General features: G+C 54.6%; 1 protein-coding gene across 5 annotated transcripts in view; it reads right to left on the bottom strand.

The window, feature by feature from the left end:
* CPNE2 (copine 2) overlaps positions 1 to 23,032 on the bottom strand; it is a 44,880-nt gene extending 21,848 nt beyond the window's left edge. For 2 of the 5 annotated variants that reach the window (XM_006179768.3, XM_032486375.1), the window contains exons 1-6: positions 7,811 to 8,025; positions 5,565 to 5,744; positions 3,730 to 3,804; positions 1,779 to 1,850; positions 599 to 682; positions 243 to 332 (exon numbers count right to left, since the gene is read on the bottom strand). In XM_006179768.3, the coding sequence (XP_006179830.3) occupies positions 243 to 332; positions 599 to 682; positions 1,779 to 1,850; positions 3,730 to 3,804; positions 5,565 to 5,744; positions 7,811 to 7,990 (681 nt within the window). In that variant the 5' untranslated portion in view covers positions 7,991 to 8,025. Of the gene's footprint in view, positions 1 to 242; positions 333 to 598; positions 683 to 1,778; positions 1,851 to 3,729; positions 3,805 to 5,564; positions 5,745 to 7,810; positions 8,026 to 11,002; positions 11,027 to 22,892 lie in introns of those variants that run through there. The other 3 variants (XM_032486373.1, XM_032486376.1, XM_032486374.1) reach the window with 3 other exon arrangements.
* Positions 23,033 to 23,312: the final 280 nt, after the last annotated feature.

Raw genomic sequence — 23,312 nt, 5'->3', positions numbered from 1 at the left:
CTCCAGGAAGAACAGGGCAGTCACTGTTCCTGTTCTAGACAAGAGATCCACAGAGATGAGGGCCCTGCCCAGATCACTGAGAGTCAGGCAGACCCGGGAGAAGGACCCAGGTCTTCCGCCCCTCCCCCAACATGTTTTTTTTCCATCTTAAGAGCTTTGCCAAGGCACCCCAGGAAGCCTCGGGTAGACTGGGAGGCTGGAGCTGTCAGAGTGCACAGCAGGGTTCTCGCAGCCCCCCTCACCTGGACGGGCTTCTCCATGTCCCCATCACACAAGGACACCAATGGCACAGTGAACGGCTTCCACACAGGGTCCAGCGTGTACTTGATCACCTGCAGGACAGTGAGGAGCAAGGGTGAGCTCAGGCCCAGGTCAGCCCAATGGGACAGTGGGTAACAAGGTGGAGAGACCCACAGCCAGGCTTCTGGGGTTGGAAGTGAGTATCCCTGTGGCAGAGAGGGAACGGGTCCTACAGGTGCCACTGTGGGTTTTCCTGTGCACTGCAGAGCTGTGACTGCCCAGCCCCGTCCTGAGCTGTTGGGGGTGGCTGGACTGCAGACCCCCTGGCTCAGAGACTCCCAGAGCCCCACGCACCCACCTCAGTCCTGTGGACCAGCATCCACTTGCCATCAACTCCTGGTTTATAAAACTCGAGAAATGGGTCTGACTTCCCGAAGAGATCCTGGAGGAAGCAGGAGATTGTGGGTGAGGGAGGCACAACTCTACCAGATTCAGATGGGATGGAGGTGTGGCCCAGCTGCCTCCCCCAACCCAGCATCAGGAGTGGAAGCTGTGGGCAGAGCCAGCCTGGTCCCTCTCCCCTCAGCCTCTGCAGGGCTCAGCAAGAGGCCCAGGGCAGCTGCAGCCCCCAGGACCAAGCAGCATCCCCAAGAGAAACCACGCCATCTTGGGGTAACCAGAGCTTGCGCTCAGAGACGCTAAGCCTAATGGAAGTTACAACTCCAGCATCTTAGACAGAGCAGGACATCAACAGGGAGATTGTTCCCAGGGCAGGGGAGGCATGCATCCAACCGGATGGGATTTTAATTTACTGGGAATCTGAAAAACTGAAACTATCCTAGCAGAAGGGTCCTTTAAAGCTCCATTTATTAAAGTTAAAGAAAATGTGTCACTCTAAAGAGACTATATTCAAGAGAGGGGATACATAAAATGAGTAAATAATATACATTAGGCAGCAATTAGTGTTAAAGAGACACATTAAAGCAAGAGAAGGGAGGAAATCAGGGATCACTGCAATTTCAGGGAAGACCTCCCTGGGGGGTGATGTAAGAGCAAAGGCTTGATGGAGGTGAAGGAAGGGCCTGTCATGAGAATACTCAAGGCAAAGAATAGCCCAGGCAGAAGGAGCCACAAGTGCAAAGGTCCTGAGGCAGGAGGGTGCTTGGTGTAATCCTAGGACATGAAGAGGCTGATTTGGCTGAAACAGAATGAAGGTTGGGAGTGTGGAAGTGGTGAGGTCAGGAAGTCAGGGGGCTGTGGTCACCTCAGGTGGGGTCCCAAAGGTTATTATAAGGTCTAGAGTTTCACTAAGTGAGATGGGGAGCCCCAGTGAGTGGGTTTCCAGCCATGTCTTGAATATCTCTAAGTGACAGGAAACTCACCACCTTAGTGGTGAAGAGGTGTTAATTTGGGGTGGCCAGTAGGACTGTGTGCTACGGACTTGTCCCGAGAGGGGTGATGAAGGTCGTGACCAGAAGCCCCAGGGCTGGGGGAGGATGCTGCTTCTTGATGGAGAACCCCTCCCCCATCTGCCTCACCTTCTTGTCCAGCTTCCTGCCCGCCAGACTCAGCGTGATGACTCGGTTGTCTGATAGCTCCTGGGCAGCGATCTGTAAGGCCAGAGGAATGCCAGGGGTCAAGGCCTGTTCCCGAGACTCCTTCCAGCCCCTGTTTAGGCAGGGTGGACGTAGGTTGCCCCAGGAGTCAAATCTCCAGGGCTGGGAGGGGAGGGGAGGGGAGGGGAGGGGAAGGGTAGTGCTAGATGACATGGGACAAGTCTCTTATCTTCCTAAAACCTCACTTTTCATCTTCTGGAAAATGGGGTAATAACTCATCAGGATATGAGGAATCAGAAAGTGACCCCAATGTGGCTCGAGAGGGGCCATGAGACGGTGGAGGGAGATGAAGCAGGAACCAAACACGGGGGGTGGTCTTGAGCCTCTGGGAGAGGTTCTGGGTCAGAGAGCAGCCTGACAGGCCCCCTCATGCCCCCACTGCAGACCCAGAGAACACACACTACCACCTTCAAACACCAAGGCATCGGAAATTCCAGCAACTTCACTGTGCAGCCAGGGAAACCGAGGCCCAGGGCAGGGATGGGACCACCTGAGCTCCCTCTGCTGTCTTGTCAGCTCGCACTGGTCATCCATCCTCTGGGCCTTCTCCATCAGCCACGGCTCTGCGGGACCTCGAGGCTGCCATCTGCCTTCTCTCGGCCTCTCCCTCCCCCTTGCCCGCACAGTGGCAGGAAAAGCCCTCTGGCCAACAGAATCACAAGTGGGCTTCCTCCCCTCCCACACCTCTAGGATGGCCTCAATCTAACAAGCTATTTGACCCTGAGAACCTCAGACAGAGGCCAGGCTGGAGGCCTCTTCTCCCCTTCTTCCACTGCAGCTGAGCCCTGCTCAACAGCCCTGCAGGGCAAGCCCTGTTACTGTCCCCATCTCACAGGTCAAGGGAACCTAGGTCTAGAGGGACCTGCTGGGAATGCTGGGGACGGCATACCTGCCTGGTGGGGTTCGTCTGGGTTGGCCGCCACGTGGAGGGCAGCTGGCTTATAGAGGCATTTAGATGGGGAGGTTTTGAACCCCAAGAGGTGGGGAGAGGTTGGGAGGGGACATTCCAGGTGGCAGAAACAGTGGATAAGGGCCTGGGGTAAAGTGCAGGGTATGCTACGAACTCAGTTTGCCTTGAATGCAGGCCACGTACATGAAGCGGGTAAAACCCAGCTGAGACTGCTGGGTGCCTCACAGCCTAGAATGCACGGCTCCACAGGCAGCAGGGAGCCAGGAAGTTTCCAGAGTAGGAGAGTAACAGCTGCTGAACACACACAGGGACGGCCCCCCTCCATCCAGCACAGCCCGCTCGCCTGGTGTCACACATACTCTGAGGGGGACAGTCCAGAAGGGAATCTCACTAGCTGAACCGCCCCAGGGCACTTCCTCTTTGGGCTTCAGTTCCCTCATCTGTGAAACCAGGTTTCCCCGCCTTCCGGGAGTCTGAGGACCCAAGAACTCATCAGCTCAAAGGGCCTGTGCACCACAAGTATCACTGCGCATCGCAGGCATTGCTGTGCATCGCAAGAATCATTGCGCATCACAGGAATCACTGCGCATTGCAGCCGCAGAGCTCCGATGGGCAAGGCACTCCTGAAACGCCTGAAAGACCCCCCAAGGGAGGATAGGCTGGGGCCAGTGTCGGGAGTGGGTGCTGGGAGGCTTCCTGGGATGAGCAGGGGTGCCTCTACGGGGTGGGGGCGGGGAGGCCGCCATGGGGGCCCTGGCAGTTCCCCCAACCCCAGCTTGGCGGGCCCAACGCATCATATGTGGAGCCAGGAGCCCGTTGCTAAGAGACCTGTTGCTAAGTTGTAAGTTGGGCTTTTTACTCCAAACAAAGCTGGTGATTATCTGCCAGTGAAGCGGCCCATTGATGGGGGAGGGCAGTGGGCAGCGCAGAGAGGGAGCGTGGGGGTGGGGGTGGGGCTGGTACCGTAATCAAGCCCTTCCCCGCAGGCTTGTCATTCATCAGCACCAGAGGCCGAGTGATCTTCTTGCTGGAGACGATCTGGAGGGAGAGAGGAGAGAGAGGCACTTGCTCTGTGAGGGTTGGTGCGGAGACCTAAGCAAGAAAAATCCTCAACAGGCACTGCTCACAGAAAATACTCTATGCCAGGCGCTGCCTAACCTCCCCCTGCGTGATCCTCACCATGGGAGCAGACAGCAACCACTGTTAACCCCACTGGGCAGCTGAGGAGACTACGGTCTCCAGAGAGGTTAAGACACTTGCTCGAGGTCTCACAGCTGGGATGGAAGCCCAGCAGTCCGATGCCCACTGACCTGGCTGCCCCCTGGAAAAGGCTCTTGCAACGTTCACATTCTGAAGGCCACTGCAGGGAGTTTAGCCCCCTGACCGCCTCCCCCAGAGCTATCCAGACCCCATTCTTCCATCAGGGATCACACCCTGACTCCTGTTGTTTTGAACAGTGAATACGTTCACACAGGGTTCAAGGATCAATACATGGTAGGAAGGTAGAGTGGGACACACTGTAAAGTCACCCTCCCACAGTCTCTGTACACCCCATTCCCCACCCACCACCGTTCTTAGTTTCTTGGGGAAAATGCCAGGGTTTCTTTGTGCTGATGTGAGCATGTTCCTAGTCCCTCTATGGTGGCTTTTCTCCCCAGGCCCACTCTCTGCCCTTCTTTGCCTGCTCTGTGTCACTGTGGACTGCATCACCTGGCTCCCCCATCCTCTGGATTGTGGGGGTTCAACTGATGGGGGCGCCAGCAGGAGCTGGGAGAGCAGGAGGAGACAGAGGCAGGGCTGTGGCTTGGTGGGATTTGTTGTTCATCATCAGCCTTGGCACCAGTCTAGAGGCCTCCCTGGGGTGGCCACAGCTCTCCCCAGGCCCCTGGCAAGACCACTTCTTGCCCTGCCCCTGTCTCCAGGCTAGGGGTAGCCCGGCTTCCCGCTGGTGTCAGGCCCTGCGTAGGTTTTCCTGCCCCTTGTTTGTTCCTGGCCCCTGGCCCCTCCTGGTCCTTAAGCTCTCTCCTCAGTTACTCTTGGAGGGTATAGACACATGGCAGGAACCCTGACGGACGCACCCCACTTCTTACACAACTGTTGGGCCCTGGCTTTTTTCATTGAACATCATCTCCTGGAAGGCCCAAGGCACTTTGTTCTCCATTGGAACTTCTCAAAGCCTTTTCCATTTTATTTATCCACTGCCTTTTTCTAGGCTGGACAGTCCTTGAGTAAAAGATGGGGAAAGTGAGGCCCAGAAGGGTGTAGGGGCTTGCCCTAGGACACACAGTCATCAATAATGACTGTGTCAGGGGCTCCTCTATTAGCTCACCAAGAGCTGAGCTGGATAGGGAAGTGTGGCTCAGAGAGGGAAAGGAAGTTGCCCAAGGTCATGCAGTGAGCCGGCCGCGAAGTGGGACTACCACGGGTGTCGTGGTTGCTGATTGTACGCTTCTACCCCAGGAAGTCAGACTGCACCTGCTTACTTCTAACAATCAGAAGCTCTGGCCACATGGGGCCCCCACTCCTGGGTGGCAACAGCTGGCTGGTGCGGCGCTTAGTATCTTCCAGTGGGAGCATTTCAGCCTGGCCCCAGCCCCACCAGGATACTTCTTCCCTTTTGTGCCTGCTGGCTTCTAAGTCTGTCTGCATTTGTGATGCCACCTTGGAAGCCAGCCAGGGAAACTGAGCCAGGGACAGCAGGCAGCAGGGACCCTCCCCATCCTTGGGAGCTGGGTGATGTGGGGAGTCGGTGTGGGTGCCTGTGCTGCCCCCGCCCACCCAGAGGGGGCCTGGCTCACCGTGCCCAGGCTGCAGGAGAACTGGCCCAGGAAATCATGCTCCTCAAGCTGCGTGCTGGACTTGTCCTGGTCAAACAGGGCAAACTTGAGCTTTTGTACCTCTTCAAAGTGGTAATCAAGGACAAACTTCTTGGAGAATGCGGGGTTGAGGTTGTTGATTGCAGTTTCTGTCCTGTCGTACTGGCAGAGGGGCAGGGAAACAAGAGTCAGAATTAAGCAGTTGGTTCAACCCTTCTCAGCTGCTGGAAATCATGGTGTTAATTCGCTGAGCACGCATCTCTGTGCTAGGCCTTCGGGGCCAGTTACCTGGGTGACTGAGGTAATCATTACTCCCAGCTCACAGATGAGGCCAAGGAAGCACAGAGAGGTTTAGTGACTTAGCCAAGGCTGAACAGCTAGAGGGCAGCTTCAAGATTTTAACCCACGTCTGACTCTAGCACTCACATTCTTCAGTCTCGGGCCTTAACTCCATACTTAAGTGCCAGGGTAAGGGAGTGGTCCTTGTCTAGGTAGGTGACAGAGGGAAAGTCCTATTTCCCAGCTGGGCCTCAGTTTCCACTTCTGTGAAATGAAGGGATGTGACTGTCTGTGGTTTTCATCCTTTTTATTTAGGGAGAACCCTTTTTTCAAACTACACTTTACATGGAAGCTGAGAGAAGAAACAGAGAGAAAGAGGAGTATTTAGGGGAAGGTGGGGTCAGGGGTCCCCATCTCCCTGGGGGCAGATATTGCTACCTTCATAGAACCCTGGAATGTCAGAATTGGGAATGAGTGGCCCCCGCTGTCCCACCGACTGTGGAAACCTGGGGAAAGACAGGGCCTTGTACTGTGGGTCACTGGTGGGGCTGCGATGGGAACCCCGCCTCTTGGCCTCTCTGCATGGAGGCCCCAAACCGCGGAGTCTGGGTGACAGTCTATTTTGGGGTTGTGTTGATTTTTCTTCCCACCCATCCCATATCCAAGGGCCGGGGCAGCAGGGAAGGAAGAGGTCTTGGCCCCAGGCTATTTTTAGCCTGGGTGGCCGGCCTGGGTGGGAGAGAGATTGTCAGGGAGGGTGGGGGAGTGCCATGGGTGGGGGTGGGTGCAGTGGGGGAGGACACCATTTCCTGAGGGATAGGTGGGGTTCAGGACATGCTGGCTCAGGCCTGGGGCTCCCCTGTGGAGTCCTCAGCGGATCCCACAGCCCACCTCCCACTTCTGGCTGTATCACCAATATACTGGGTGAGACAGGCAAGTTCTTCCCCGCTCTGGGCCCCAGTTCCCCTCTGAAGTGGGTAAGCAATCCCAGCCCATTTCCTTGGCATCAGAAGAAGGAGCCAATGTCTGTGGAAAGTCTTTGTAAACTTCAGGATGCCCACCGAGGCCCAGTTAAATAACTATGTAAAATAGAAACATACTTTGGAAAATTTTCATGCATATAAAACTACCTGAAAGGCCGGATACCAAACTGTTAACAGTGGTTCTCCCTGAGAGGCCAGTTCCCAATCATTTTGATTTTTCTTCTGTAGATCTACCTGGGTTTTCTGAATTTACTACAATGAATATAGACCCCCTTTGGAATAGGAAACAAAGTCATTTTTAAACCCTGAAAGTCTTAACAGTTTGGATTTCTCAATATCCTTCCTTAAGCTGCATCTTTCCCCAACCCTCGAGCCAAAGTCTTTCAGCTCAGAAGTCCTTGGCTGTGGCTCTATCAACATCCCCAGCTCTCAGGCTCTCCAAGGTAGGCAGGGAAAAAAATCCTCATTTCAAAGATGAGGAGACAGGCTCAGAGAAGGATAGCCACTTGCCCAGGGGCACATGGCAGGGAGTGACAGAGCTGGGTCTGGGCCTAGCTCTGGGACTAAAGTCTGAGTTCCCTATTTCTCTGTTGGCTCCTCACTGACTGTGCTCATTTAGGAATAAGTGGGGAAAGTTATTTTAAAAATGGAAGCAAGCATTTTGCTAAACTCTAAGGTTTAAACTATATATTATAGTAACTTAAAATATAATGATATAAAACATTAATATAAAATTATATAAATATATGAAATAATTTAAACACAAATATAATTATTTTAAGTAACATTATAAACATTTTAAATAAAATTTGATTTTAAGAGTAACAATTTTCTACATAATCCCCAGTCCATACTCCAAATACTTCCAAGGGCCTGACCCCAGGTCCCTGGGATCCAGTGGGAGTCCCTCCCCAGCCCCTAGCCACCTTCCACCCATCGCAGCCGCACACAGGAGGGGGCTCTCACCTCGATCCACCTGCCTTCATTCTCTGTGAAGAGGACACAGAAGGGGTCAGACTTGGAGGTGACGTCCCGGTCCAGCAAGTTCTGGCCACTCACCGATAGCTCCACCTTGCACACGCAGTACTGGGAGCCCAGGGGGGCTACCCCCGATGCTGGGGCACCCCCACCCGGAATGTAGGCCATGGGGGTTGGCAATGGCGGCAGCAGTTCCTCGCAGTCTAGGAGGACAGCACTGAAGGTCAGAGAGGGGACAGACATCTGCCAGACAGACGCCTGGGGAGATGTCACCTCCTGACCCTCAAGATGTTGGTAGAGAGATGGAAGGAAAGGTGTGTGGGGGGGTGGGGAGGAATGGGATGGAATAACAGGCTCAAAAGATTGGAGAAAGGAGAATGCAGGAAAGGCACGGAAAAGGAGTCTCTTGTCATGTGTTCAGTTTGTCTTTGAAGTTATTCTCTGCTTTGGTCAATCTTTGTGTGATACACACAGATTCAAGTTGCCTCTGTCAGATCAGCAACAAATCACAGTGGACACAGGCATCCCATTCATTTTTGCCAGAAAAACATGAGCTTCTCCTGAGCAACTGATACTCACATCTTGTGGCTACAATGGAGCCTGTAAATGCTCAGCTTTCCCTCACTGCTTTGGCCACTAGGAATCTCACTTCTGGTCACTTATCCAAAACTTGGCTTTGTTCATTGTCTGCTTGGTCATCCTGTATCACCAGCTTAAGCACAGTGACTGGTGCACAGGAGGCACTCAGTATACATTCGTTGAATAAAAAAGATAAGTGTATAAATCAATGAGTGGACAAATCCTCCATATCGCTCAGATCCTGCCTGAGTTGGTCCTTATGCTCAATGTTGAATTTACCCTGTCACTTGTACACGACTTAACAAAATTCCATGCATTGGGCCTTATGTACCTCCTCCAATGTCAAGGCTAATTACTGACATTTGCTTACTTTAAGCAGATGTGTTTTCCTCCAAGTGCAAGTGTTCATTTGGAGCAAGTATGGAGGAACCCATCTCAAGGGGCGGAGAGGAGCTCAGTCTGGGTCCCACCCATAACAGGCCCTGTACACAAGCCAGCTGGCTCTCTGTGCTTAATCTCCCTCATCTGCCCCCGGACATCATGACACAGTCCTCCAAGGCTCCTGTGGCCAGATCTTCTCTCCACTGCACATCTGAAGTTAACATAGGCCCACATCTGTGTGGACGAGTCCAGTCCCAAACACTTATGTACAAAGGCCAGGTTCCAACTCCTTGACTAATATCTCGTCCCCTCACTATTGAGTGGGTAACTGGCTCTGCACTGCCCCAAAGGAGGGAGGGGAGAAGAGGGTATTCCTTCTGGGACCACAAACCCACCTGACCACATTGACAAGCCCTGACTGTGAGCTAAGCACGTCACCTGCATGACGTTGCTAATCCTTATCCAGTCTGAGGAGGTAGGTCCTAATATCACCCCATTTTCCAGACAAGGACACTGAGGCTCATTCATTCACTCTAGAGTATTTACCGAGCATCTACTAAGTCCCAAGAACTGTGCCAGGGCAGGGACCCTGCAGTGAGGAGACTGCCCAGCCCCAGCCCTCTTAGAGCTCAGTTCCACCTGGCTGAGAGTATGGGAGGGCAGCCAGGTCCCGAGGGCTGAAGGCTCTGAGAGGGAGTTGGGGCTTTATTCTAAGAGTGATGGAAGTCTCGGAGAGTTTTAAGCAGCGAGGTGACATGATCTGATTTCTGTTTTTAAAAACTCACTCCAGCCCCTGTGGGGAGACGGGGTTGTTAGACTAAAGAGAGGCAGCAGGGAGGCTGGCGAGGAGGCGGCTGTCATCCAAGCGGGAAGGACCGAGCCACAGTGGCAGTGCTGGACCCACTTCCCCTCCCTCTGACCCAGCCACAGCCCACTCCCTGAGTGCCAGCCTCTCGCTGGGCAGATGAAGCCCCCATCTGCAGGAGGCCTGGGTGAGCGTGGGGCCTGTGGCCAGAGGCCCCTCTCTGGCTCCCGACCCAGGGTCCCGGGCATGCCTGGAAGGGAGAGGATCTGGACAGTGACAGAGCCAGTGCTCAGCCCCCTCCCTCCCACTGTCTGTCCCTAGAACCTCATTATAATCACAAGAGCCCAGAGCATCAGGACGGCACTGCAATCTGCCTGCAGGATTTATTCCTGTCGTGTAAAAATTAGTTTCCATTGGAGGGGCTGGAGAGCTGTACTGCCTCTCAGTGTGCAGCTGGGTGGCCGTGCCAGGTGGGGGAGGGGCGAGCAAGTCCTCGACCCGGAGAGGACAAGGCGGGACAGGGATGTCCAAAATGGACATCTTGCCAGATGGCTGAGAGAACACCTGTTTATGCTTACAACTACCCAGAGGTAGGGTAGGCCACAACAGTCGCCCCCATTTTACAGATAAGGAAACTGAGGCTCAGAACAGAAGTTACCTGTCCAAGGTCACATAGCCAGGAAACAACAGAGGCAGGGTGTGAGCCAAGTCTCCAGACTCCCAGGCCAATGTGTGGCTAGGGTTTGGGGACTGCTGGGCATGGTGGGGCCCTAGAACCTAGTGGGGGCACCTTGGGGGTCAGCCAGGCCAAAGGGAGCCTGAGTCTCAGAGGGCCCCAGAGCACCCAGCGTCACCCTGTCCACATCCCTGTCTCTCCAGTCATCACTAATGGGGTGGAATCCAGCTCATCCACCTCCTCTCCACCTCACTGGCCCCCTTCATGACATGCTAGATGCCACCTGGGCCACCATCCCCCCTGCTGCCAAGTCAGAGACCTCTGGTTTCATCCTGAGGGGTGTCAGGTACACACGCCCAGGTTCACACACTTCCTTGTGTGTGGACACACAGATACACATGGACACACGAGCCCCCAGACCAACAGACGTAAGGCAAGCGTTCATATGAACACTCTGGGGCCACTTCTTCCCCACCCTCCCCCCGAGCTGAGCCACCATCATCACTTGCCTTGGTTACTGCACTGTCCTCCTGCCCCTCACTGGCTCCTGGCCAGGATGCCCAGGTCCCAGGGGAGGGTCAGGCTGGGCGGGGTTCTTCAGAGTCCACCACAGCTCAACCTGGATCAGGGCTCCACCTGGATCAGCTCACTGGCCCCAGCTAGCTTCAGCAATGGGTAAGTGGGCGGGGAAGGGGCACTCCTTCCCCAGCTAGGGGCAGGTCCCCCATCCCCAACTCACCCTCTGGTTGGAAGCTTCTGGATCCCCGAAACGGGGAGCACATGATGTCTGGAGTTAGGACAGGCGGGGGTCAGAGTGGGCCCCTCTGTGCCAGCCGGCAGCGGGCAGGCGGGCCGGACCCTGAGGCCTGACGCAATGGAAAAAGAAACCACAGCTTAGGCTGGGCTGGGCCCCCTCCCCTCCTACTCCAGCAAGAGGGCAGGCTGGCAAGGTGTCATTAAGGGAGGGTTGGGCCTGCCATGCGCATCTGGGCAAGATGGAAATGCTCTCTTGTTCCCTCGTGCAGCACCCGCCCCCCCCCCCAGGTAATTTGAGGTTTCAGGCTGGAGAAGGGGCCTGCAGCACTGGGCCTACTCAAGGATGGTCCTGACGCCTGGCCCAGATGGACACAGGCCTTCTGGGGTGACCAATGCCCCAGGGAAAGAACTGGAAGGCAGGGATACAAAACTAGTAGTTCCTTTCACAGATGGGTTAACTGAGGCAAAGAGAGTGCAAGGCTTGGGAACTCACATTCATTTGTCCATCCACCCATTCAACAAATATTCCTTGAGCACCCTCAGGCCACAATGAACAAGTCAGAGGCTTCAGCCCCCACAGGGTCCACTGGCACCAGATCCTAAAGCATCCTTCAGGCAGAAGGATTTGGAGATTGGTGCTGAGCCACAGGTCCAGAACAGTTTTAGCCAGAAACCTAGGAACCCATCATCCTTGACTTCGCTCTTTCCTTCACCCCCCATATCCCACTGCTGCTAATTCCACCTTCAAGTTGCATCCAGTATCATCCTCATCTCTCCACTGGCCAGGCCCCCATCACCTCATGCCCAGCCATGCAATGGCCCGTGTCAGGTCTCCCTGAGCAACCTCAGCCCCTAGACTCTCTCTTTTGCACATTGGAGCCAGAGGGAGTCTTTAAACATGCAGATCAGATGCCACCACAGCCCTACCTGAAAATCTTCCAGTGACTTCCCCTTACAGGTGACACAATCCAAATTCTCCCCAGGACAACAGGGCCTTACCTGACCCCACCTCATGCCACATGTCCCCTCACTCCCTGCACCCAGCTACACTGCCCTCCTTTTGCTCTGTGAATATGCGAACCTCTGTCTTGCCTCAGGGCCTTTGCACTTGCTGTTCTACCTGCCAGAAATGCTTTTCTTCACATGACAGGTCTTAGTTGTCAGTTTAATGTTACCTCCTCAGAGGCCTTCCCTGGTCACCCAAGCTAATGTAATCTCAGTCCCACAGTTTTCCTCACAGATCAATGCAATGTACAACCATTCACTAATTTGTCTATTTGCCTTATGTCTGTCTGTCCCTCTAGAATGTAAGTTCCACAAGGGCAGAATCCCCACTGTTTCCCCAGCACCTAGGGCAGCACCTGTGCACAGTGAGTGCTGAATAAATATGTGCCAAATGAACAAGGGAAGGAAGCAACCAGGCACTCTCTTCAGTCTGCAGCCCCAGAGGAATCACAAGCACCTCCCTGCTGCACACATCACTTGAGAGATCACAAAGCCCCTTCTCAATCCCTGGACCCTCATAACTTGTACAAGAGGCCAGCAGTAGAGGGGTTAGTGTCCCACTTCACAGAGATGGAAAATGAGGCCCAAGAAGGGGCAGGGGTGCTTCTAAGCCAGGGAAGAACAGTGCTTTAAGCTAAGAGCGAGGGCTGCTGGACTCCATCTTTCCCGCCCACTCACTGGCCCCAGTGGCTCAGGACCCAGGAGCTGGGTTGTGAACGCCACCCACTGTTGGGAGGAGATGCTGAAGTGGCCTGAAGGGCCCCAAATTAGTGATAGGCAGTGACGGGAGACCCCAAGAGAGGCAGGCACAGGGGCCAGGGGAGGCAACCGGCTGAGGTGGCGATCTGGAGACCCAGGTCAGGGAGAGAGGGATGAGAGGTGCAGGGCAGGGCTGAGGCGCCCAGGGAGGCAGCAGCCCCCACTCCAGAGTCTTGTCTGGTGGAGACCATGGGGTAAGTGCAACCACGGGACGGCTGTCAGCACTGGGGGGCATCGTGTGCCCTCTGAAAAAGCATGTTCAACCTGATGTCTGAAAAATGAAAAGAAATCCTCTTTTCAGTGCCAACCATAGGAAGTAATGCTCTACAAAGTTTTGGTGGCAGTTAAAAGGATGGGGAATACTGCCCAGTGGTTAAGAGTACAGACTCTGGTCTCGGACTGCTGGGGTTTGAATCCCTGGCTGTCAATTACCTACTGTGTGACCTCAGGCAAGTCATTAACCTCTCTGGTCTTGGTTTCCCCCTCTATAAAACAAGAACAGTAAGAATGCTTTCCTCAGGTTGAGGATTAAGTGAGGTAAAGCTCTTGGAATGACACTATGCAGCTTGTGTTATTAGCGATTCTTGATGGCTGGGGACAGGGGAAGCAGGTCAAAAACTGGGGAGACGTGTGAAGTTTACGGTAAAGGGGGCCAGGAGTTAAAACTGTTAAGAATATGCCCCAGGCTCCCCTTCCCAACTGGAAGACACAGCTCACAGATGCCAAAGTAGACCAAGGTGGTGGATGAGGGCCCAGGGAGGGAAGAACAGATTCAGACCCCACATCCACATGCCCTTCAAGGTGTTGCACTCCTGGGTGTGGCCTCCAGGGCCTCTGGATCTCCATCCATGCAGCAAATCCTGCTCAGTGAGGTCTAGTCACTGACATTAGAGGATCCTGGGTCAGCCTTAGGCTGTCACCTCTCCAAGTGTGGCTCCCAGATGGGCCTTCTCAGCATCTCCTGGGAGCTTGTTAGAAATGCAGGTTCCTGGGCCCCAAACAGACCTGCTCAATCAGAGCCCCCAGAGTGGCACTTGTATTTTAACAAGCCCACCTGGTGACACTGTTGGTGGGGGTGGCTAAAGGACACACAAATCCCAGATGGGTGAGTAGGTGGAGCATCTTGTTGAAATGCAGATTCCAATGCAGCATTCTGGGGAGGGACCTGAGAGTCTGCATTTCTGACCAGCTCCCAGGTGCTGCTGAAGGGCCCATCTGAGACCACACTGTGAACACTGAGTTCCTAGGGGGAGGATGCTATGTGGCCCCCTAGTGGCTGACCACACCCCAGGGATGGATGTGGTTTAGCCCACACTTGGCATAATTAGCCAGATGTCACACTTGGTCCCCATAACAGCCCTGTCAGCTTCACATGCTGAGTTCCTGTCGGGTCTCAGCAGACCTCTGAGTTTGCAACCTCTGGTCTAGATGGTGACACTCTGATAACTGGAACCCTTGGCTAACCAGATGCCTGGTCCCCACTGGCCCTGATGGTTGCATTCACTGAGCTTTCAGGGCTGGAATGTGCCTTGAATGCATCCAGATCAAGTTGCCTCCTCCACCCCATTTCCCAGGTGAGAAGATCTGGGAAGACAAGCAGCAACTGTATGAGGGGTCTCCAGGGAGAACAGAACCAACAGGGTATCTACATATAGAGGGAGATTTCTTTTAAGGAATTTGCTCATGCCATTGTGGGGGCTGGCAAGTCAGAAATGTGCAGGGCAAGAGGGAAGGCTGGAAGTGCGGGTAAGAGTTGATATTGCAGCCCTGAGTCCAAACTCCACAGGGCATGCCAAGCAAGCTGGAAGCTAGGCCCAGTTTCTATGTTGCCATCTTGGGGCTGAATTCCTTCTTCTTGGAGAAACCTTAGTCTTTGCTTTTAAGGCCTTCAACTGATTGGATGTGGCCCACCCATAACTGGAGGATAATCTGCTCTAAGAAAAGTCTACAGATTTAAATGTTAATCATGTCTAAAAAAATACCTACACAGCAAAATCAGACTGGTGTTTAACCAAATAACTGGTCACCATAGCCTAGCCAGTTGATAAATAAAACTAACCATCAGAGCAACCTTTAGGTCCTAGGAGGGTGCTGAGGCTGCAATTCCAGGCCAGCTCTTCTTAACTGTGGGAGAGGCCACTCCCACTCTGTTAGCTGGAAGAGAACAGAGGGGGTGGTATGGCTGATGGAAACATAATATAAAATGAGAGTAATAATAATGCCTGCCCCAGGCACTGTGCCTAGTGCATTATGGACTTGAACTTCTATAGCTTCACAGCACCCTTGAGTGAGGCATTATCACCACCCTCATTCTCCAGATGAGCAAACTGAGTCTCGAAAGAATTTGCATTCCAGGCCCTCTGCTAATATGCTCTGGACAAGTCATTTAGTCTTTCTGAGTCTTGGTTTAGTTTTCTTTTATGTCAAATAGAAATTACAAAATGCCTTACATACTGTAGTTGCTAGCTTAAAATGAGAAAAAACTCTCTGTGACTCCCTACCATTCTCAGGAGAACATCCAAACACCCTGATAGAGCCGCCCACCGCAACATTTCTGGCTTTAGCTGTGCTGTACACTACACTAAGTTCCAGCAGTACTTTTTCATGCCTCTGTAATTTTGCATACCCTTTTCCATCTGCCTAGAATGCCCTTCCCCCTTCTTCACTTAGTTCTGTCATTCTCCAAACTCAGCTCAACAAAATCAAGTGTAATCAGTACCACAATGCTCCCCCCAACTCCCACCCCCGAGATGGTCAAAATCAAAAAGGCTGATAATATCAAGTGTTGACAAGGATGTGGAGCAACTGGAACTCTCACACATTGCCAACAGGAGTGAAGACTGGTACAACCACTTTGGAGAAATGTTTGGCAGTGTCAACAAAGCTAAATAAATGCACCCCTTGCGACAAACCAGCAACGCCTGGTAGAAACACACAATGTGTTTACCAAAAGACAAATGCAAGAACTTTCAGAGCAGCACTATTTGTAATAGCCCCAGTCTGGGAGTCCCCTAAATGCCCATCATCAGAAGGGATAAATAGAATGGTCAACATCCACACAATGGACGGCACTGCCTGAGCATGAAGGAAACACAGGGGCACCAACAATAGGAACGGGTCTCACGAGCATGTTGGGTGGAGGAAGCCAGACATAATGGAGCATGGCAATCTGTATAACTTCACTTATAGGAAACTAAACACAGGCAAAACAAATCTATGCTGTTGGAGGAAGGGGTTGCAGGATAGTGTGAGAGGCTGCTAGTGACCAGAAAGTGCCACCAAGAGGCTTCAGGATGGTCAAGCTTCTGTTTCTCAGTTTGGGTGCTGCTAACACAGAAATTTTTGGTTTGTGAACAGTCATTGAGTTGTATATGTGGGAAGTCAGCTTTTATACGTCAACAAAATGTTTAAAAACACACACACACACAACAGAGGGATAGATATAGCTCAGTGGTAGAGCACATGCTTAGCATGTAAGAGGTCCTGGGTTCAATCCCTAGTACCTACATTAAAAAAAAAAACATAGAACTTGGAGACTGCTCTACAAAGCACCCCCAAGCCCCTGGTCTTGGAGGCGGAAGCACTTACATGGTCATCATATTGTAACCACTGGCTTAGGAAATGTCACCCTCACTTGAGCTTAAAGATGGGACCAGATCTTATTTTCACCTCTGTTGTTCCCTGTGCAGAGGGGCACTGAATGGGACCTGGACAAGTGTTTGCTGAGAGTAAGGAAGAGTGAAAAGGTGAAGCAAAGAGGATCTGCGGCATCTTGGAACTACAGAAGCCTGGGGCTACAGTGTCACAGAATCCCAGGACTTGGGAATTCTGGGATTTCAGAATCAGGATTTCTCTGAATCGCTGAGCTGAAAGGCTTTACAGTTAATCTGGTTCCACCTTCCAGACACACAACTCCAGCCACAGCCCCACCACCCCAATGTGCCACAGCCTTGGCTCATGGAACATGGGTGTCCAGCCCCAAGCTGCTCATACTCCCTGGGGCCCTCTCTGCACATTCACTGCTGCACTGGCTCCTGCCAGGCGGTGCACAGCCCCTAGAGAGCAGACGGGTGTTCTCGTCAAGGTAGGGGGTGGCATCTTGTCACAAATCACTTCTCCGCCTCAGCTAAGGCTGCTGCGCTCTGAAGACGCTGCACTCCCGATAGGCCATTATGGGGATAAATATAGATGCAGACAGCATGGTGAAGAGGCTGCCGCAGGGGTCGGTCCTGATACCCTTCCCCTGGGTCCCCAGCTTGGCCAGACCACACCCAGAGAATGGTCATTCTCTGTAGCCCCCCTTAATCACTAAGCTCTGGACTCTGGGGCAGGCGACCTCCTTCAGGACCACCAGGACCCCTGTACAGCTGAGCCTTGTTCTGAAGGGCTGGGCCCTGGGGTCTCCTCAGCCTATCACCCCAGGGGCTGGTGCAGCAGGCTGAGAGGCAGCCTCCACCCTTCCCCTCAAGGAGTCCCGGCACTGGGTTCTGTCCCGCTTCTGCCACCTCCTCCCTCTAGGTCTTAGCACCTTCATCAGCAAAGTGGGGCTGGCAATGCCCTGCCCTCCTGCCTCCCAGCAAGAGCTGTAAGGGATGGGTGTGGATGGACTCTGGGATGCAGAAAGTACTTCAGGGACCTCGGGGTGGGTCCGGCCAAGTTCAGAAAGGGGACCAAGCTAATGGAGGGTGGAGGGCATGGTGGCAGTGACCACCGGCCAAAGTCATTCCAACCCAGCTTCATTCAAAGGGGACTGTGGGGCAGCCTCAAGGCCTGGGGCACAGCCCTGGGGCCCAATCCTGTGGCACCCACACCTACCCAGGGGCCTACCATGGGGAGAGTAAGAGACAAGGGCTCCTAGCTCTCTATGTGAGCTCCCCACAAGTCCTTTCCCCTCTCTTTGCCTCAGTTTCCCTGCCTGTCAGGGCTCAGCCTCCTTCCAGCCCTGGGGAGTCTACAAGTGCCCCTCAGTCTTTGCTGGGCTACCCTGGGCTTCTAGCCCCAAGCTCCTGCCCAGAATCTCAGGGCTGACTGGGACTGAAAAGTCATCTGGGCTCACCCAGTACCTGAATCCCCTTGTGGGTTCCTACTGCAGCTGGGCACCCTCTGCAGATGGGGAGCCCCACTTTTTGTCAGTGGTTTTCACCCCACCACACTGAAGAGGCACACCCGCCTCTTCTCATCCAGACAGTGGGGAGGGGCTCCTATGAGCCTCTGCATCCAGGCAAGAGGCCCACAGCCCAGCTGTGGGCCCTCCTCAGCAAGTCCTTCTGGCCAAGGACATCACCATCTGCTCCTCAGCTCCTGGTCCCAGCTCCCAGGAAGTCTTCACTGAGGAGATGGAAATAACAGCACCCGAGTGCTTCCTGTGTGTCTGGCCCTGTCCTGAGGTTTCCACGTTTCCATGTAGCCTCCCTGCCACCCCAGGAGATGGGCCCTATTATTATCATCCCATTTGACAGATCAGAGAACTGAGGTGCAAAGAGGTGATACAATCTGCCCGTTAGAGGTTGAACTGTGCCTCCCTGGAAGAGATGTTGAAATCTTTACCTCCCAGAACCTCAGAATGCGATCTTATTTGGAAAGAGGGTAGTTGCAGATGTAATATGAGTTAAGATGAGAACATACTGGAGTATGGGGGCCCTTATTCCCACACGACTGATGTCTTTATGGAAGGACAATGTTAAGACACAGTGGGAAGGCAGCCATGAGGAGGCAGACTGGAGCGACGCTGTCACAAGGCAAAGGATGACTGCAGCTACCAGAAGCTGGAAGAGGCAAGGAAGCACCCTCCTCTAGAGCCTTTACATGGGAGTGTGGCCCTGCCGATACCTTGAATTTGGACTTCTAGCCTCCAGAACTGTGAGAGACTGCGTTTCTGTTGTTTTAAGCCACCCAGTTTGTGGTGCTTCGTTCCAGCAGGTCTGGGAAACTAACACACTGCCCAAGGTCACTCAGCTATTTAGTGGCAAAGCTGAGTGTGAAATGAGGCAGAGTCCACTGTCTTACCCAGCACAGCGCAGCCCTCCAGGGGACCACAGGGATGTGACTCTGACTCACTTTAAGACATTGTTGGGGCCCCAAAGTAGGGAGAGGTTGGATATCATCTTCTGCTGGGACCTGAGCACGCTGTCTCCTGTGTCATGGGGAGGGGACAGCCAGGGGACCTGGGCAGACCAGATGTCCCTAGCTCCTGACAATATACAGCAGCCACTGAAGGAGACAGAGAGCCGGACAGTGGGGAGAACAGGCTCTTGGAATACGCTGATCATGTTCCCACCTCAGGGCCTTTGCATGTGCTGCTTCCTCTGCCTGGGCACTCCTCCCTTCTTCATTTATTCAAAAATATCCATGAAGCATCTGCTGGGAACCAGGTAGGCTGGGCACAGCCATGAATGTCATGCCATAGATTAACACCTCAGCTTGAATGTCACCGCCTCCTCCTCCAGAGGTCTCCCTGACCCTCAACACCCTCCGGCCCCACCTCATCACTTTACCCTGCTTCATTCTTTTTATGTCATTCTCCACGATCTGAAGTTTTCCTGTCTCTTTGTCATTTGCTTGCCTCACTCTGTCTCCCCAGCTCTATTCGGAACTCCGCAGTTGTACCCCCAGCTTCGGCACAGTCCCTGGTGCAGAGAAGCCATTCAATAAACATTTGCTGAGTGATGAACAGATGGCTGCATGGTGAGGGCAGCCTTCTTGGAAGGCAGGGACCCAAAGCCACAGGTGGAAGAGGAATCACACCATTTGGGCAAAGCCCTCTTGGGTTTACAAGCCCTTTTATAGCTGCTTTAGGAACCACATGAAGAAAGCACTGGGAACAACTCCCAGTTAAAAGTTCCCCATTTTCTAGATGAAGAAACTGAGGTCACATAGGTTAAGAGGCTTGGCCCAGGTCACATGGGGGATGGATGACTCTCCCCAGCACACGCTAGTCCCCTGGGTCAGCAGCAGGTGACGCCCCACCCAGGTCAGCAGCCACCATGGCCGCCTCCCCCAGACCCCAGTCCTTCCATGCCAGACAAATCCCACCTTCTCCCCAACTCACACCCTTCCCACCTCCTGGCCAGCACTTGTCCGTCCTCTACTGGCAAGGCCACTGCCCTCTGGCTGCTCCCTAGTACTCAGTACGGTGAGATGGGGATCCCTCCAGAGACCTTAAAGGGCAAGCTCATGATTCTTCCAGGCTCCATCACCCAACGTCACAGACCCATTTAACAGGAGGCTACAGGAGGGGCGGGCTCAGCCATTCATCTTCCCAACACTGACTGAGCACCCAGAGCCCTGAGCAAGATGGACGCTGCCCTCGTGCATTTGGGGAGCTGACCCTCTGGGGAGGAGGGCAGATAACAAGCTGACACACAAATGAACAGATCAGGTGCCTGGAGAGAGTGGCTAATGCTCCGAGAAGAATCAAGCAGGGTGGCGTGATAGCGAGGCCTCAGCTGCCATTCAGTTTCATCCCAGGCCCTGGAGGCACGTGTGCACAGGGCTGGCGGAGAAACACTCCAGGACGTGGAACGTCACAGTCCTCTTGACTCCACAACGCAGTGTAGGTCAGGCGGCCCAACCAGCGGAGAGGACACTGGGTTGGGAGCCAGGAGGCACCTTGGACCCCTGCTCAATCCTCAGGCCCTGTGGGACCTCAGGAGGCCATGAATCCGGAGGACCCCATAGCTTCCTGGCCACAATGGGTGGGACATAATCACCACCTTCTCCAGTTGCTGCCTGCCAAGATCCGAGGGTGACCCGGCCTCCGAGCTCCCAAGGAGCCCACCCTGTGTCCTACGGGGTCCAGGCAGGGGGGAAAGGGATCCTGCCCCCTTTCTGAGGCCATACTCTCCCAGTGGGAGTGGCTGGATTCCTGAAGTGACTGGCCCTGACTTGGCAGCCCCTGGAAGGGTCAGAGGAGGGGAGGGTTAGGGAGACCTCCATCAGGTAGACAGGATTTGGCCCTGATTGAGGGCTTCTCAGCGGGGACCTTGCCTGGAGACCATGCCCCTGAGGGAATCCTGAGAGAAAGCTCTTCTGTGCTCCATCACTCCTTAGAGCCATGCGAGGCCAGCTCCAGGCAGGGAAAGCGAGAACACCCCACTGGATCTGCCATCCCTCATGGTGTTCTCTTCAGCCTAGGGGCACCTTTCTGCTCAGGACCCTGCCCAGAAGCCCGACATTTCAACTCTGAGGCTTCTGTCCCCAGGGAGGAGGTGGGAGACAGAGGAGTGAGCTGGCCTGAGAAAATCCCAGAAGGAATCCTAAACCAGTAACACACATCAGCCTTACTAATATTCCCATGAATAATGATAAGGATGGTTAACTGAGAACTTATTACATGAAAGTCAGTCACAGCGCTGGTCCACCAGCCCTTTGTCATCTAATTTCATCCTCACAACTACCTTTAAAGAAATACACAATTACAATAAAAGACTATAAATGTGTACCGAGTATTGTTCTCACGACTTTACAGGGACAGAAACTGAGACTCTCTCCCCGACCTTCTTATGTCCCTGAGTTTTTAATTCTCGTGGCCTCTGGGAGGGAACTCCCTTGAAACACCACCAGTGCACTCAACTTTGCAGAACACCCTTTGCCCTGCCCAGTTCTAGCCTCCCAGCAGACCTGTAAACTGGACTGTGTCATATTTTGCTTTATTTTACAGACAGAAAAGCGCCCAAGCCCTACGAGTGACAAGGCACGCAAATAGGTCGTGGCAGAGGGCCCGGAGAACCCAAGCGTCCACCTTCTTAGCTCCTGGTTCTTTGAATGGGGAAAACTGCCTGTGTGACCCCTCCCACTCCAGCCAGCTATGTCACATGCCTGGGGCAGCCCTAGCACTCACTGGGCCCCATGCCAGAGGGACTGCATTAAAACCACTCCTTTATGTTTGCACCCAGCCTCCAGATGCACAGGCTCTGGACGATTAGCCCATTTTACAGATGAGGACCTGGAGGCTCAGAGGGGAGGAGGGTCTGGGGCCCAGGCCCACTGATGGGTAGTGTTCAGACCCAGGTCTCCCAAAGTTCCCCATCAGGGCTGGCCACTGTAAGCTGCCAATGGCGGAAGGTTACACCCTGGCTCCTCTCCCCAGTTACTGAAGCTATGGGAGCCCCAAGAAACAGAAAAAGCCCCCCATCCCTCATTGACAGTCCACACCCCTAGAGGTGCAAAAACTAAGGGAAGACAAACAAAGGACCGCTCAGATAATTCTCCCAGATCCTTTGCTCTCGTCGCTTTCCCCAGTACATGGCGGGGCTGGGGGAATCACAGACACCCGAACCTCCAACTGGCTACCAGAGCCCTGAGTTCCAATTCCTTGGGCAAATCGCAGCCTCCTCTGAAGAAGTCCCTTCTCCAAAAGGGCTTGTCCAAGGCTGGGGGATGGGATGGGGAGAGGAAAGTAAGAATCCTCTTTCCAGAGAAGCAGCACTGCGGGGGATCGCGGAACGGGAAGAAAGGGCCTGGCTCTCTCTTTCCCCATGCTCCCCCTTCCCCGCCCCTCCTCCGCAAACACACAGGTGCCAGACAGCTTTTGCGGGAAAAAAAAAATAGTTTGCAAACACACACCGACTTCTGGGAAGCTGCCCAGCTCCACTCCCTCTCTTCGCTCCCCATTCCCGGGCCGGGAGCTGGCTCTCTAGCAGTTTCCTGGGGCTAGGGGGACGCCGAGGGGTTTAGTGTTGGGCAAGGGGGCAAGGAGCCGGGCCGAGCCAGCCCGGAGCCGGCCCGACCTCAAGACTTCCGCCGCTGTGATGGTGGCGGGATTCCACCTTCCTGACACCCCCACGCTCATGAGGGAGGTAGCTGGGTCCCTAAACAGCTGGGCTCGGACGCCGGAGAGCGCTACCATGCTCCGGGGACCCTGCCCGCTGTTCCCCCTCAGTCGGGGCGAAGCCGGAGCGCCCCCGCGTGGCCGGGTCGAAGCTGAGTCACCCAAACGCCGGAGTCCGGGGACACGCGGGTGGCTACGGCTTGGGGCTCCGCAGCCCCTAAGGCGGAGCCCAGCTTCCTTCCAATCAGCCACCGGCGCCAGAAGCCGAGCCTCAGGGCCGAACTCGAGTTCTCGAGCCAGGGCGCCCCGCCCGCCCCTTGCCCGCCGGGGCCCCACTCACCGCGGGTTCCGCGGGCGCCGCCGCCCTCACCGCGCGGCTGCCGTTCCCCGCGCTCCGGGCCACCGGGGCATCCCTGGGCGCTATCCTGCTCGGCCGGGCCCGCGGGCGCGGGACGGGCTCAGGGCGCAGCCCGCGCGGCCATGGCCAGCTCGCGTGCGCTCCCAGCTGCTCGCGGTCGGGTCCTCCTCCCGGGCCAGGCGGGCTGGCGGGCGTCGGCAGCCGCTCGGGCTCCTCCCTCGGCCGAGGAGGGGGCGGGCGTGGGGAGGGAAGTGGGGAGGCGAGGCGGGCGCTTCCTGGAGGGGCGAGCGTTCCCCGCGGGCGGAGCAGGGGCACTGTCCCGCCCGCCGCCTGCGACTGCGAGCCCGCGGCTGGCGCGCCTCGGACTCCGGTCTCTCAGCGCCTCGGGGCCCTGAATGTTCG

This window comes from Camelus ferus, chromosome 9, assembly GCF_009834535.1.
Source record: "Camelus ferus isolate YT-003-E chromosome 9, BCGSAC_Cfer_1.0, whole genome shotgun sequence".
Classification (NCBI taxonomy): Eukaryota; Metazoa; Chordata; class Mammalia; order Artiodactyla; family Camelidae; genus Camelus; species Camelus ferus.
Note: the sequence above shows the minus strand (reverse complement) of the source record. Positions and strands in the feature narration are given on the sequence as shown.